Source organism: Salmo salar, chromosome ssa11 (genome assembly GCF_905237065.1).
Source record: "Salmo salar chromosome ssa11, Ssal_v3.1, whole genome shotgun sequence".
NCBI lineage: Eukaryota > Metazoa > Chordata > Actinopteri > Salmoniformes > Salmonidae > Salmo > Salmo salar.
In genome coordinates, this window is record NC_059452.1 from 22240632 (window position 1) to 22257916 (window position 17285).

Genomic DNA, 17285 nt, shown 5'->3' on the forward strand with positions numbered 1-17285 from the left:
ATTTTTACTGCCAATCCACAAGTCCTCTGTTGGAGGAAGTGTTTAATATCTACAAGCCGAAATAAGGGTGATACAAATCTATCCAATCCAGAATGAGAATGTCATATCCAAACAAGACATAAACTCAAATGTTGCTAAATGACCTTATGACTGGATGAATCTCTAGTCGTACACAACTATGGGTGCAACCATTTGTGCCAGAATTCTCACCAGAAATCAGCTTTCATGGTGTAGAGGTGAAGAGTGACACACATTAGGATTGAGGGGTGTAATAAGTTAGCCAGGACACCAGGGTTACACCACTTACTGTCACAATAAGTACCATGGAATCTTTAATGACCCCAGTCAGGACATCCGTTTAATGTCCCATCTGAAAGGCTGCACCTTACGCAGGGCAATGTCCCTGTCAGACCAGAGGGAAGAGTGCCCCTTACTGGTCCTCCAACACACCACTTCCAGCCTACTGTGTACATATTTGTTGTGTCCTATATAAGGGCTCCATTCAATCCCTAGCGCTAAAGATATAGTGCGATTGAAATGTAAAGGTCATTTCCGATTCAGTCGATATATTTAGCGTTTACCGTTAATGCAGTCTCCACAAACATGGAACATTGTTTTTCAATTGAAACGCTGTGTTTTTCACACACTGTAGGGTGGACAGGGTTTGATGGAAGAGTAGAGAAACTTATCTGACTGCGACTGAAGGACTGCCCTTCAGGCTGTGATGAGATTCAAATGAACTTTATCACTGAATACTTTGTTGTGAACCTTTTAGTTTTAATCATAATTAATATTAACAAAGAGTTATTGATATAATACAGTGATATATAGCGTGAATGGAAAACACCTTTTAGTTTGCCATTATCATAATGCTAGGCCAGAACTAACCATTTTATAAAAGGATATAAAGCTATGCTATGTAATGGGAAGATTCTTCCTTCCCGAGTCCTAAACTAACAGTTGTGGTTAAGTACTGTAACAATCTACACTGTCATTTTATAACTATGCCATGCATATTCTAACCATCATTATAACCATCACATATTATGTCCAATAATTACAGATAATTAAGTTTTGACATAAGAGTGATTTGATGATTTCCCTATATTTTTTCTGTCCGCTTTTGCCTGCCTCATAATAAACAGATGGTAAATCCAATGTAGTAGAAACACTTAATTGATAATCCCCATCTCTTATCAGACATGTGTGACTTCAATGCAGTCTCACTGTTAAACACAGAGTTAGAATTTTACTCAGATACTGAAAAAGGATGCAGTGAACCTGCAGGAAGATATGGTGCCAAGAGAAGACTTGACTATTCAAGTACATTTTTGAAATATTTTCTTTTATTTTTTTGTCTGAAATTACAGCAATATATTCATAAATACCTAATTACTACATTCAACAAATAATATATTACATTACAATTAATTCAAACAAGTACATTTTAAAATCAGAGTTTCACAGCATCTAGAGTCTAGACATCCTCCACAGAGTCAGGGGGCTATTGCATGTGCGTGCGTGGTAGAGTAAGGAGGCTCTGGGGAAGGGCGTAACGTCCTCCCGCTAACTCATTGGCTGCTTAACTCAGTGGTAGCGCTTGCTGTCTGATTGACAAGTGGTGGTCCTATCGTAGCTCTGCTCTGGTCTGTAAACATGGTTCCGCCTCCCTAACTGGGTGTCCCGCTGAGAGCTCACCAGGAGTGGAACAAAGAGGGATGTAGGGACCAGACCTGCAGCCACCCTCCCCTCCCTGCCATCTCACATCCACAGCATCAGACTGGAGTTCAAACAGAACCCCTTTAGGACTACATACTCAAAGCCTTGTCAACTCAGACTGACAGCACTACAATACCCACGCTGCACTGCGATATATGCTGCCGGAGGTCCTCCTGCAAGGCTAAAAGGCCAGACACTCCCACAGAAGGAAGGTAGGGGAATAGAGAGACTGGGGAACAGGGGTACTGAGACACAGGAGACAGCTATGGCCAGCAGCGAGGTGGACACTGATGCAGGCATGAAAACACACACTATAGATGCACAGTGCAGTTCAGGGCAATGATTCATATACTTGGCAAAAGAGAACCTTTAATTGACTTTGGATTTGAGGGCCCTGAAGTGAAAAAAAATGGACCATTAACCAATTGTTGGCAAGGGATTTGACATTATGATAAGTGGGAACAATGTAGTAATATAATATGTTTAGAAGTGGGATGGTCATTTAAATTCAGGGAGTTAGTTTAATTACTCTATTTGGAGGTTTAAAAAAGTCTCATGATATTTTGTGTGAGGGAGGGCTACTTTTTGGCACTATTTCCTTTTATGGCAAACACAAAGGAGAAGAATCTTGACGTGGTATTGTCTGCATTGTTCCCTCCTCTCTGTGGGTTTAGTGATATGAATGTCTCATCATAATGGGTGTTGTGCCCCTCGTGCTTAATGATAAGGTCCAGAGAGATGGGTCTAGTTATCAGTTCTACTAAGCGCCCATCCCTGGACTAGAGCTGAAGGGGGAAAAAGGAGAGAGAGAAAATAAAGGATGACACAGTAACTGTCACTCACTCTTTCCCATGGGTAACTACGCACACAGGGAGAGTGGTAAAACCTGCTGTTCCTGACAGGAGGGGTTCTGTGTGGGGCTGGTGTTCTGACGGAGTGCATGGATCTGGGAGGCCTGTGGGGCCTGGAGTTAGGTCTTACCCCCATCTCAGTGAGCCTTAGGGGGCCTGGAGGCCAGGGGAGGGAGGGCTGTGGGGCCTGGAGTCAGGTCTTACCCCCATCTCAGTGAGCCTTACGGGGCCTGGAGGCCAGGGGAGGGAGGGCTGTGGGGCCTGGAGTCAGGTCTTACCCCCATCTCAGTGAGCCTTAGGGGGCCTGGAGGCCAGGGGAGGGAGGGCTGTGGGGCCTGGAGTTAGGTCTTACCCCCATCTCAGTGAGCCTTACGGGGCCTGGAGGCCAGGGGAGGGAGGGCTGTGGGGCCTGGAGTCAGGTCTTACCCCCATCTCAGTGAGCCTTAGGGGGCCTGGAGGCCAGGGGAGGGAGGGCTGTGGGGCCTGGAGTCAGGTCTTACCCCCATCTCAGTGAGCCTTACGGGGCCTGGAGGCCAGGGGAGGGAGGGCTGTGGGGCCTGGAGTCAGGTCTTACCCCCATCTCAGTGAGCCTTAGGGGGCCTGGAGGCCAGGGGAGGGAGGGCTGTGGGGCCTGGAGTTAGGTCTTACCCCCATCTCAGTGAGCCTTAGGGGGCCTGGAGGCCAGGGGAGGGAGGGCTGTGGCTGGAGCTCAGGCTGCTGCTACGGCTGCACACATGGCTGGGTCAAAGGGGGAGAGGAGGAGAGGAGTGGAGCATGTTCTCTCTCTCCTTTTCTCCTTCAATCTACACCTCCGAACAGGGCAGTCATGACCAGCAGCAGAACAAACACTAACAGCAAAGCTTTCTGTTTCAACCAAAAAAGCATAAACATATAAAAAAATGGCAGGCTTATTTTCTTCTTCTTAAAAGAACAATGATTAAAGTAATAAAAACATACAAAATTATTTTTAGTCTTAATATTATTTACAATACAAGGCTGAAGCACCTTTTAAATTCTTATTCTCATCTCGAAATAAAACATTTCCTTTATTCATTCCAAAATGTGCATTTTGTAAGTTCTTCCCTAATTTGAACACAGTTCTTTGTCGTAACACAGTACCACCAGGTAGTTCTTCAGGTCTTTCTCTTTAAGTGCAGTTCAAGTTTGAAAGCTGGCCTGACCTGCCGCCAGGAGAGATGCTGGGAGGTTCAGTCCTGTCCGATTGGCCAGAGGTAGGGGCATTGGATTGGTGGTAGATGGCGCTTTGTCACGTGACCACACCCATTCCAGGGCTGAGCTGCTCTCCGGTTGCAGGATTGTCCGTGTGGGAGTGGCTGTGAGGGGAGCCCAGGACGGGGCTGGGACTGCAATGTAAGAGAGTAACTGGTGCCTGCTGAAGAGAATGGTGTGAGTGTGTTCCTCTGTATGTTTGTGTGTGTGTTGACCATGCAGTCCTAGAGCTTTGCCCTGTGTGTGCCTGTTGCTCCCTCTGACCCCAGGGTTAGCACAGACCACTGGCTGGTGGCACCGTCCCTGGCAGGCTGGCAGCAGCCCCATCCATCTATCAATGAATCCATGAATCCATCCCTCTCTCCTGTGGAGCTGTCACCTGGGGGGGTAACCCTTGTAGTGCCCTCCCCTGGCCCAGTGGGGCTGCGGCAGCGTCAGACACTTCCTGAAGTGCTCCAACTCGGCCTGTAACTTCTCCCTCTCCACCGCCAGCTTCTGTCTCTGAGACATCAATTCCTTTAAACAGAGAAGAAGGGCGAGAGACAGAGAGCGGGGGGAAGTAGAGTCAATAAAACCATATTATTACATATTATTACAAAAACGCAGCACACACACACACACACACACACACACACACACACACACACACACACACACACACACACACACACACACACACACACACACACACACACACACACACACACACACACATTTGCTTAGAATTCTGTGGGATTATTTAATATTATTTTACAATATGAAGAATACAATTGAACATAGCTGATTAAAATAGAAAGTATATTTCCTCCAAACGATTTGAAGGAAGCTCAGTGATGATAGATGTAGCAGACAGGGTCTTACCCCCATGCTGTGGGAGAGCTGCTCTGCTGTCAGGCTCAGGTTGTACTGCTGGTTCTCCAGTCTCCGACACTGGCTCTGCAGCACCTGGCGCTCCACACCTTGCTCTGGAAGAGGGAGGGAGGACCGAAGGCAGGGGAAGAGAAAGGAGGGAGTGGAGAAGGAGGAGAAGGAGAGGAGGGAGGCAGAGGAGAAGAGGGAGAGAGGAAGGAGAAGAGAATAACAGTGAGCCTGAGGGGATGTGACCTGTGTTCTCATTAGCATCCACGCTAACACTCCCTGCCTGTCTGTCTCTCCATGTACCAATAACCAGAGAGCAGCACACCGGTAGAGCTACAGCAGACCATACTGCCACAGGCAAGCAGCACACAGCACACAACTCACTACACAAGACTCATTACAGATAGTATGTTTGACTGTTTACAGAGAGTAGTAAAAAAGGATAAATACCACCATCTAGTGTTGGGAATACGCTACATCTACTCGTAACCAAAAAGTCATAAATGTCCATTGGTCTCGAGATTTCAACCATACATGAACCATTCCAAAATCAAGGACATTAGTCATTAAAGGTCCAATGCAGCCAATTAAGTACCTTATTGTGATTGTTTTCAATTAAAATGGTTAAAAAAATAAGAAAAAAAAGCTTCTTAGCAAATAGCAATTTCTCAAGCAAGAATTTTACTAGGAGCGTCTGGGAGTGCTCTAAGTGGGAAGGGGAAAATTGAAAACTATGTTTTATTGGCAGAGAGGTTTGGAACTCTCTTTCTTATTGGTCTATTAACTAATAGACAAAACTTCACCCCACTAAAACAGGCCAAAAAACAATAATTACAATAATAATAATAATATATATATTTTTTAAATGTACAGGCTGAAATTATGTTTTGACTGCACTGGGCCTTTAAATAAACAGAAAAGTGACTGACTGCTTACCTTCAATGTATTCCTGATAGGCTTCAAAGATCGCTTCAATCCCCTGCCACCTGGGTACTGGGGCCTCCTCTTCCTCCTCTTCCTCGTCTTCTTCTGAGTCCTCTGGTGCAGACTGCTCCTCCCTCGCTCCTGGGGGCTCTCGGTGGGGGTGCGGGGGACAGTGCTGCCCATTGGGCTGGGGGAGCGGGTGTGAGTGCGGGTGTTGGATGGAGTGTGCGTGCGGGTGTGTGTGTGGCGGGGGCGGCCGGCTGGGGGTGCTCTGCAGCTCTGGAATGTTGTAGTGCACTGAGGAGTCCTGGAGGTGAGAGGGCGCTGAGATCACTGTGGCTCCACCTAGACAGAGAGGGAGAGAAAGGGATATTTATATTTATTTAATCATTATTTAACTTGGCCAGTCAGTTAAGAACAAATTCTTATTTACAATGACGGCCTTCCCCGGCAACGCTGGGCCAATTGTGCGCTGCCCTATGGGACTCCCAATCACGGCCAGATGTGATACAGCCTGGATTCTAACCAGGGACTGTAGTGATGCCTCTTGCACTGAGATACAGTGTCTTAGACCGCTGCGCCACTCGGGAGCCCAAGACAGCCCAAGGTCCCGTGTGGCTTAGTTGGTAGAGCATGGTGTTTGCAACGCCAGGGTTGTGGGTTCGATTCCCACGGGGGACCAGTACGGAGAAAACATTTATGAAATGTATGTATTCACTACTGTAAGTCGCTCTGGATAAGAACATCTGCTAAATGACTAAAATGTAAAATGTAAATGATATTACATTAACACATCATCACTGTTATTACTTGGGTTGTTCCACGAATAGACAACATTTTGCGCCCCTTTGATATTTAAAGGAGAAATTGTGCACCAATACTAAATTGTATAAGCCTGTTATACTCAATGAAGTGCCCTTTAATATTGACCACATGGAAAATTCAATAAATCAGATTTTTCTTTTGAATAAAAATTTGCTAAGGTGCCAAACTTCAGAACATGTCCTTTGCATGTTTTTAAAGGTCCAATGCAGCAGTTTTTATCTACATTTCAAATAACTTCTGGATAAAAATTAAGGATCGTACTGTGATAGTTTTCATTTAAAATGGTAAAAAATAAACCAAAATAAAAAGCCTTTTAGCAAAGAGCAATTTCTCAAGAAGGAATTTTGCTAGAACTGTCTGGGAGTGGTCTGAGTGGGGAGGTGAAAACTGAAAACTAGCTGTTATTCTCTTTCTTATTGGTCTATTAACAAATGCACCGCCTGGTGATGTCACCAGACAGGCCAAAGCTCCATCCCACCAAACAGCTCTTACAATTCTTAAGGGAATTATCATCCTTTTCACAATATCACAGTATTATCTCAACCTCATTGTGTGGAAATATTTATAAAACACAGGAATATCATGTTTTTGACTGTATTGGGTCTTTAACCCAAAGTTCTTCACATTTTTTACCATCATTGTTAGCCCTAGTTATGTTCTTGTTTGACAAAATCATTTCTGAAGATTAATATTGTTTTAATATGGTGAAACTATTCCTTTTAAAATATGTTTTTCAAAATAAACATTGAGGTGCAGGTGAGCTGGGTTGAAGCTTTTTGGCTGGAAAACCGTGCGAGTCAAGCAAAACAAGTCAACTCTGTTACCCATAGATAGGTAGGCTAGAAATATTTTAACAATACATTTTTGGGGGGGAAACTTGCATTCAATTGACCATCCCTGTTGCACAAAACAAGCGTCCATTCCCTCTGTCACAAGGGGATTTATGGCTGATTTAAGATGAAAACCTCAACCCTGTTACTTTAATGGCAATACATTGGCACTTACGATAGTATTTTTATTTATTTAACCCCTTGAGATGGGAAAACTCTATGACAGAACGTTAAAATCAGGTAAAATGCTGCACAACATTAATGGTCAGGGTTAGGATCTATGGTGGTTCCAACTGGGAGGTGTCTTCACTGACATTTTAACCTCTCCCTGTCTGAGTCTGTAATACCAACATGTTTCAAGCAGACCACCATAGTCCCTGTGCCCAAGAACACCGAGGTAACCTGCCTAAATGATTACCGCCCAGTAGCACTCACGTCTATAGCCATGAAGTGCTTAGAAAGGCTGGTCATGGCTCACATCAACACCATTATCCCAGAAACCCTAGACCCACTCCAATTTGCATACCACACCAACAGATCCACAGATGACACAATCTCTATTGCACGCCACACTGCCCTTTCCCACCTGGACAAAAGGAACACCTATGTGAGAATACTATTCATTGACTACAGCTCAGCTTTCAACACCATAGTGCCCTCAAAGCTCATCACTAAGCTAAGCACCCTGGGACTAAACCGGGTAGGGTAGGCAACAACACATCTGACACACTGATCCTCAACACGGGGGCCCCTCAACGGTGCGTGCTTAGTCCCCTCCTGTATTCCCTGTTCACTCATGACTGCGTGGCCAAGTATGACTCCAACACCATCATTAAGTTTGCAGATGAAACAACAGTGGTAGGCCTGATCACCGTCAACAATGAGACAGCCTATAGGGAGGAGGTCAGAGACCTGGCCGGGTGGTACCAGGACAACAACCTCTCCCTCAACATGATCAAGACAAAGGAGATGATCATGGACAACAGGAAAATCTAATCTAATCAAATTGTATTTGTCATATGCACCAAATACAACAGGTGTAGACCCTACAGTGAAATGCTTACTTACAAGCCCTTAACCAACAATACCGTTTTAAGAAAAATAAGTGTTAAGTAAAAAATAGAAAATAAAAGGAACAAATAATTAAACAGCAGCAGTAAAATAACAAGCGAGGCTATATACAGGGGGTACAGGTACAGAGTCAATGTGTGGGGGCACCGGTTAGTCGAGGTAATTGAGGTAATATGTACATCCGACCACAAGGCACTACAGAGGGTAGTGCATATGGCCCATTACATCACTGGGGCCAAACTTCCTGCCATCCAGGACCTCTATATCAGGCGGTGTCAGAGGGAGGCCCTAAAAATTGTCAAAGACTCCAGCCACCCTAGTAATAGACTGTTCTCTCTGCTACCGCACGGCAAGCGGTACCTGAGCGCCAAGTCTAGGTCCAAAAGGCTCCTTAACAGCTTCTACCACCAAGCCATAAGACTGCTGAACAGTTAGACAAATGGCTATTTGCATTTACCCCCTGTTTTTTTTACACTGCTGCTACTCGCTGTTTATTATCTATTATCTATACATAGTCACTTTACCCCTACCTACATGTACACATTACCTCAATTACCTCCACTAACCTGTACCCCCGCACATTGACTCAGTAGCGGTACCCCCTGTATATAGCCTCCTTACTGTTCCTTTGTTGCGTTACTTTCTTTTTACTTTAGTTTATTTTCTTAACTCTTATTTTTCTTAAAACTGCATTGTTGGTTAAGGGCTTGTAAGTAAGCATTTCACGGTAAGGTCTACACCTGTTGTATTCGGCGCATGTGACAAATACAATTTGATTTGATCTGGAGATTCACAGTATAAGCTGATCCTAGATCTGTGCCTGAGGGTAACTTCCACCTGGAGTATGAACGAGAGCTGCTGCGGTATAACCTGCCTTTGTGCTTCTGCAGGGCCTTCTGTGTGGACTGGAGGACAGACTCGTGGAACTGCTGGGCAAACTCTTCAGCAGTAAAGCTCTCCCAGGGCTTGGTCCGGCCGTTCAGGCTGGGGGGAGCATCTTTAGGCTGCACGGGGGGCCGCAGGCTATTCAGCAGGCTGGACGATGCGCTCCTCTTGGAGGAGGGGCCCTCAGGGAGCCCACGGGTCTTTTCCGGGTAGGGGAGTGGAGGAGGGGGGTCCTTTGGTCTCAGTGCGTCAGAGGAGGAGGGAGGTTTAGGCTGCCCCAGGAGTCCGCCGGGGGAGGAGGGACTGACACTGAGTGGCTCATCTGATTCGCTGAAAAGTGCTGAGGCAGGATCTGTCGGGACAGATGGATGTTACAGTCAGTGAATTGAGACACATTCCCACCCAGATTCATATAAATATACTGTATCAAGATATCAGCAGGCAATCAATCATCTGAACCACAACCCATAACATTACTGCTGTAACATTACTACAGAGATGTCTCTCACACCTGTCTGTTAGATTAAGCACAAACAGCAGGGAAGGAATGAGGAAGGGTGTGTGTTTGTGTGTGTTTGCGCGTGAGCACTTACCTGACTTCTGTGCTGGGGGGGTCTTACATAGGGGGTGAGGGGCATGTCTGATGGTATCCAAGGTTACGCTCTTCTGTTTAATGGCCTGAAGCAACTCTACCACTGTCTCATTATCTGGCAGAGAGAGAGATAGAGAGAGAGGGAGAGAGAGAGAGAGAGAGAGAGAGAGAGAGAGAGGGAGGGAGGGAGAGAGAGTGGGAGGGAGAGAGAGAGAGGGAGGGAGAGAGGGACAGAGAGAGAGGGAGAGGGAGGGAGAGAGAGAGAGGGAGGGAGAGAGGGAGAGGGAGAGAGAGAGGGAGAGAGAGAGAGAGAGAGAGAGAGAGAGAGAGCGGAGAGAGAGAGAGAGAGAGAGAGAGAGAGAGAGAGAGAGGGTGAGGGAGAGAGAGAGAGAGGGAGAGAGAGAGAGAGAGGGAGAGAGAGAGAGAGAGCGGGAGGGAGAGAGAGAGGGAGAGAGGGAGAGAGAGAGAGAGAGAGAGAGAGAGAGGGTGAGGGAGAGAGAGAGAGAGAGAGGGAGAGAGAAAGAGAGAGAGAGAGGGAGAGGGAGAGAGCATTAACATCTCACCCACGTCTCTGTAATCCCTGTTGAACCTCTGCTGTGAGTCTGTGTGTCTGTGTTTGTGTGTGTGAGTGAGTGTGTTTGTGTGTGTGTGTGTCTGTGTGTGTGTGTGTCTGTGTGTTTGTGTGGGAGGCTGCACACTGCCATCTGCAGGCAGCATGCGGTAAATCCACAGGATTAGCACGGGATCGCCGTAAACCTTCCGTTGCCACTCCATGCCTCGCCACAGCAGTGTGTGTGTGTATCTGTTTCTCCTCACATAAAGTCCAGCTGTCACACTGAAGAGGGAGGCATGGTAATGTGTAATGCATGCTAGCAGCAGTGTATTTAATACATAACGTATAATTAATCAATAAAGCACAAGGGTTGTGGTATTTGGCCAATATACCAAGGCTGTTCTTAGGCACAACGCGTCTAAACTGGTTACCAACATAATTAGAACAGTCAACAAAAAAATGGTCATACCCGTGGTATACGGATTGATATACAACAGCTTTCAGCCAAGCAGGAATCAGGGCTCGAACCACCCAGGTTATAATGAACAATACAGATAGTGAAATGTCAGGTGTCTGTCACACTGTGTACATGTCTCCAGAGCACAGTGAACATGATAACCAGGTCCATGACAGGTTTACAGGTAGGGGGTTAGATGGTGAGTAGGGGTTAGGGTGTAGTGTTTAGGATGTAGGGTACATACCTCTCCTCTGCTGTACAGAGACGTGGGACAGACTGAACATGGTGAGGAAGCGTTTCTTGTCTTCTAGTTCGGGGGCTCTGTCCATCTCCTCTGGGGTGAAGTGGGTGCTGAGGGGGGCCGCGGGGGAGGAGGGGTACGTTTGGACAGAACAGCCGGGGGCGAGGGGCTACGCTCCCTCAGCATCCTCCTCCTCTTCCTCCTCTTCTGCTGCACCAGGAGGTCATGTCGTGATACCGTGGTCAGACCAAACACACACAGGAAGTCCACTTTCTACAGGGGGAGAGGAACATATTATAAAGCCAGGAGAAAACAGTGTGTATAGAGTGTGTGTGCAGGATAAACCCGTACCTCCGTGGAGTCGTCCAGTTTGAGAGGGGGGCTGCCCTGCTACCCTCCTGAGGTGGGCCCTGACCTCCTCCTCATCACTCTCATCATACGAGTCATCCAGCTCATAGTAGTAACCTGGAATGACCAGAGGAGGCAGTTAGTACTGACTTACACACAACCTACAACTTCAGTACATACCACCACTACACAAACAGAACCTACAACTTCAGAACATACTACCACTACACAAATTACAACTTCAGTACATACCACCACTACACAAACAGAACATACAACTTCAGAACATACTACCACTCCACAAACAGAACCTACAACTTCAGAACATACTACCACTACACAAACAGAACCTACAACCTCAGTACATACTACTACTACACAAACAGAACCTACAACTTCAGTACATACTACCATTACACAAACAGAACCTACAACTTCAGTACATACTACCACTACACAAACAGAACCTACAACTTCAGTACATACTACTACCACTATACAAACAGAACCTACAACTTCAGTACATACTACCACCACTACACAAACAGAACCTACAACTTCAGTACATACTACCACTGCACAAACAGAACCTACAACTTCAGTACATAATACCACCACACAAACAGAACCTATAACTTCAGTACATACTACCACACTACACAAACAGAACCTACAACTTCAGTACATACTACCACCACTACACAAACAGAACCTACAACTTCAGTACATACTACCACCACACAAACAGAACCTATAACTTCAGTACATACTACTACCACTACACAAACAGAACCTACAACTTCAGTACATACTACCACCACTACACAAACAGAACCTACAACTTCAGTACATACTACCACCACTACACAAACATAACCTACAACTTCAGTACATACTACCACCACTACACAAACAGAACCTACAACTTCAGTACATACTACCACTACACAAACAGAACCTACAACTTCAATACATACTACCACCACTACACAAACAGAACCTACAACTTCAGTACATACTACTACCACTACACAAACAGAACCTACAACTTCAGTACATACTACCACCACTACACAAACAGAACCTACAACTTCAGTACATACTACCACCACTACACAAACAGAACCTACAACTTCAGTACATACTACCACTACACAAACAGAACCTATAACTTCAGTACATACTACCACCACTACACAAACATAACCTACAACTTCAGTACATACTACCACCACTACACAAACAGAACCTACAACTTCAGTACATACTACCACCACTACACAAACAGAACCTACAACTTCAGTACATACCACCACTACACAAACAGAACCTACAACTTCAGTACATACTACCACCACTACACAAACAGAACCTACAACTTCAGTACATACTACCACTACACAAACAGAACCTATAACTTCAGTACATACTACTACCACTACACAAACAGAACCTACAACTTCAGTACATACTACTACCACTACACAAACAGAACCTACAACTTCAGTACATACTACCACCACTACACAAACAGAACCTACAACTTCAGTACATACTACCACCACTACACAAACAGAACCTACAACTTCAGTACATACTACCACCACTACACAAACAGAACCTACAACTTCAGTACATACTACCACCACTACACAAACAGAACCTACAACTTCAGTACATACTACCACTACACAAACAGAACCTACAACTTCAGTACATACCACCACTACACAAACAGAACCTACAACTTCAGTACATATTACCACACTTCACAAACAGAACCTACAACTTCAGTACATACTACCATTACACAAACAGAACCTACAACTTCAGTACATACCACCACTACACAAACAGAACCTACAACTTCAGTACATACTACCACCATTACACAAACATAACCTACAACTTCAGTACATACTACCACTACACAAACAGAACCTACAACTTCAGTACATACTACTACCACTACAAAAACAGAACCTACAACTTCAGTACATACTACCACCACTACACAAACAGAACCTACAACTTCAGTACATACTACCACTACACAAACAGAACCTACAACTTCAGTACATACTACCACCACTACACAAACAGAACCTACAAATTCAGTACATACTACCACCACTACACAAACAGAACCTACAACTTCAGTACATACTACCACTACACAAACAGAACCTACAACTTCAGTACATACTACCACTACACAAACAGAACATACAACTTCAGTACATACTACCACCACTACACAAACAGAACCTACAACTTCAGTACATACTACCACCACTACACAAACAGAACCTACAACTTCAGTACATACTACCACTGCACAAACAGAACCTACAACTTCAGTACATACTACCACCACTACACAAACAGAACCTACAACTTCAGTACATACTACCACTACACAAACAGAACCTACAACTTCAGTACATACTACCACTACACAAACAGAACCTACAACTTCAGTACATACTACCACCACTACACAAACAGAACCTACAACTTCAGTACATACTACCACTACACAAACAGAACCTACAACTTCAGTACATACTACTACCACTATACAAACAGAACCTACAACTTCAGTACATACCACCACCACTACACAAACAGAACCTACAACTTCAGTACATACCACCACTACACAAACAGAACCTACAACTTCAGTACATACTACCACCACTACACAAACAGAACCTACAACTTCAGTACATACTACCACCACTACACAAACAGAACCTACAACTTCAGTACATACTACTACCACTACACAAACAGAACCTATAACTTCAGTACATACTACCACCACTACACAAACAGAACCTACAACTTCAGTACATACTACTACCACTACACAAACAGAACCTACAACTTCAGTACATACTACCACTACACAAACAGAACCTACAACTTCAGTACATACTACTACCACTACACAAACAGAACCTACAACTTCAGTACATACTACCACCACTACACAAACAGAACTTACAACTTCAGAACATACTACCACCACTACACAAACAGAACCAACAACTTCAGTACATACTACCACCACTACACAAACAGAACCTACAACTTCAGTACATACTACCACCACTACACAAACAGAACCTACAACTTCAGTACATACTACCACCACTACACAAACAGAACCTACAACTTCAGTACATACTACCACCACTACACAAACAGAACCTACAACTTCAGTACATACTACCACCACTACACAAACAGAACCTACAACTTCAGTACATACTACCACCACTACACAAACAGAACCTACAACTTCAGTACATACTACCACCACTACACAAACAGAACCTACAACTTCAGTACATACTACCACCACTACACAAACAGAACCTACAACTTCAGTAAATACTACCACCACTACACAAACAAAACCTACAACTTCAGTACATACTACCACCACTACACAAACAGAACCTACAACTTCAGTACATACTACCACCATTACACAAACATAACCTACAACTTCAGTACATACTACCACTACACAAACAGAACCTACAACTTCAGTACATACTACCACCACTACACAAACAGAACCTACAACTTCAGTACATACTACTACCACTACACAAAAAGAACCTACAACTTCAGTACACACTACCACCACTACACAAACAGAACCTACAACTTCAGTACATACTACCACCACTACACAAACAGAACCTACAACTTCAGTACATACTACTACCACTACACAAACAGAACCTACAACTTCAGTACATACTACTACCACTACACAAACAGAACCTACAACTTCAGTACATACTACCACCACTACACAAACAGAACCTACAACTTCAGTACATACTACCACCACTACACAAACAGAACCTACAACTTCAGTACATACTACCACCACTACACAAACAGAACCTACAACTTCAGTACATACTACCACCACTACACAAACAGAACCTACAACTTCAGTACATACTACCACCACTACACAAACAGAACCTACAACTTCAGTACATACTACCACCACTACACAAACAGAACCTACAACTTCAGTACATACTACCACCACTACACAAACAGAACCTACAACTTCAGTACATACTACCACCACTACACAAACAGAACCTACAACTTCAGTACATACTAATACCACTACACAAACAGAACCTACAACTTCAGTACATACTACCACCACTACACAAACAGAACCTACAACTTCAGTACATACTACCACCACTACACAAACAGAACCTACAACTTCAGTACATACTACCACTACACAAACAGAACCTACAACTTCAGTACATACTACCACCACACAAACAGAACCTATAACTTCAGTACATACTACCACTACACAAACAGAACCTACAACTTCAGTACATACTACCACCACTACACAAACAGAACCTACAACTTCAGTACATACTACCACCACTACACAAACATAACCTACAACTTCAGTACATACTACCACCACTACACAAACAGAACCTACAACTTCAGTACATACTACCACCACTACACAAACAGAACCTACAACTTCAGTACATACTACCACCACTACACAAACAGAACCTACAACTTCAGTACATACTACCACCACTACACAAACAGAACCTACAACTTCAGTACATACCACCACTACACAAACAGAACCTACAACTTCAGTACATACTACCACCACTACACAAACAGAACCTACAACTTCAGTACATACTACCACTACACAAACAGAACCTACAACTTCAGTACATACTACCACCACTACACAAACAGAACCTACAACTTCAGTACATACTACCACCACTACACAAACAGAACCTACAACTTCAGTACATACTACTACCACTACACAAACAGAACCTACAACTTCAGTACATACTACCACCACTACACAAACAGAACCTACAACTTCAGTACATACTACCACCACTACACAAACAGAACCTACAACTTCAGTACATACTACCACCACTACACAAACAGAACCTACAACTTCAGTACATACTACCACCACTACACAAACAGAACCTATAACTTCAGTACATACTACCACCACTACACAAACAGAACCTACAACTTCAGTACATACTACCACTACACAAACAGAACCTACAACTTCAGTACATACTACCACCACTACACAAACAGAACCTACAACTTCAGTACATACTACTACCACTACACAAACAGAACCTACAACTTCAGTACATACTACCACCACTACACAAACAGAACCTACAACTTCAGTACATACTACCACCACTACACAAACAGAACCTACAACTTCAGTACATACTACCACCACTACACAAACAGAACCTACAACTTCAGTACATACTACCACCACTACACAAACAGAACCTACAACTTCAGTACATACTACCACTACACAAACAGAACCTACAACTTCAGTACATACTACCACCACTACACAAACAGAACCTACAACTTCAGTACATACTACCACCACTACACAAACAGAACCTACAACTTCAGTACATACTACCACCACTACACAAACAGAACCTACAACTTCAGTACATACTACCACCACTACACAAACAGAACCTACAACTTCAGTACATACTACCACCACTACACAAACAGAACCTACAACTTCAGTACATACTACCACTACACAAACAGAACCTACAACTTCAGTACATACTACTACCACTACACAAACAGAACCTACAACTTCAGTACATACTACCACCACTACACAAACAGAACCTACAACTTCAGTACATACTACCACTACACAAACAGAACCTACAACTTCAGTACATACTACCACCACTACACAAACAGAACCTACAACTTCAGTACATACTACCACCACTACACAAACAGAACCTACAACTTCAGTACATACTACCACCA

General features: G+C 44.1%; 1 protein-coding gene across 1 annotated transcript in view; it reads right to left on the reverse strand.

Moving 5' to 3' along the window:
• Positions 1-1324: 1324 nt before the first annotated feature.
• The window catches only part of LOC106562196 (genetic suppressor element 1), a 220292-nt gene continuing 204331 nt past the window's right edge, over positions 1325-17285 (reverse strand). The window contains 9 exon segments of the mRNA XM_045689186.1: positions 1325-4316; positions 4662-4765; positions 5595-5927; positions 9183-9545; positions 9787-9900; positions 11040-11156; positions 11159-11309; positions 11388-11417; positions 11419-11501. Coding sequence (XP_045545142.1) covers positions 4176-4316; positions 4662-4765; positions 5595-5927; positions 9183-9545; positions 9787-9900; positions 11040-11156; positions 11159-11309; positions 11388-11417; positions 11419-11501 — 1436 coding nt within the window. The 3' untranslated portion in view covers positions 1325-4175.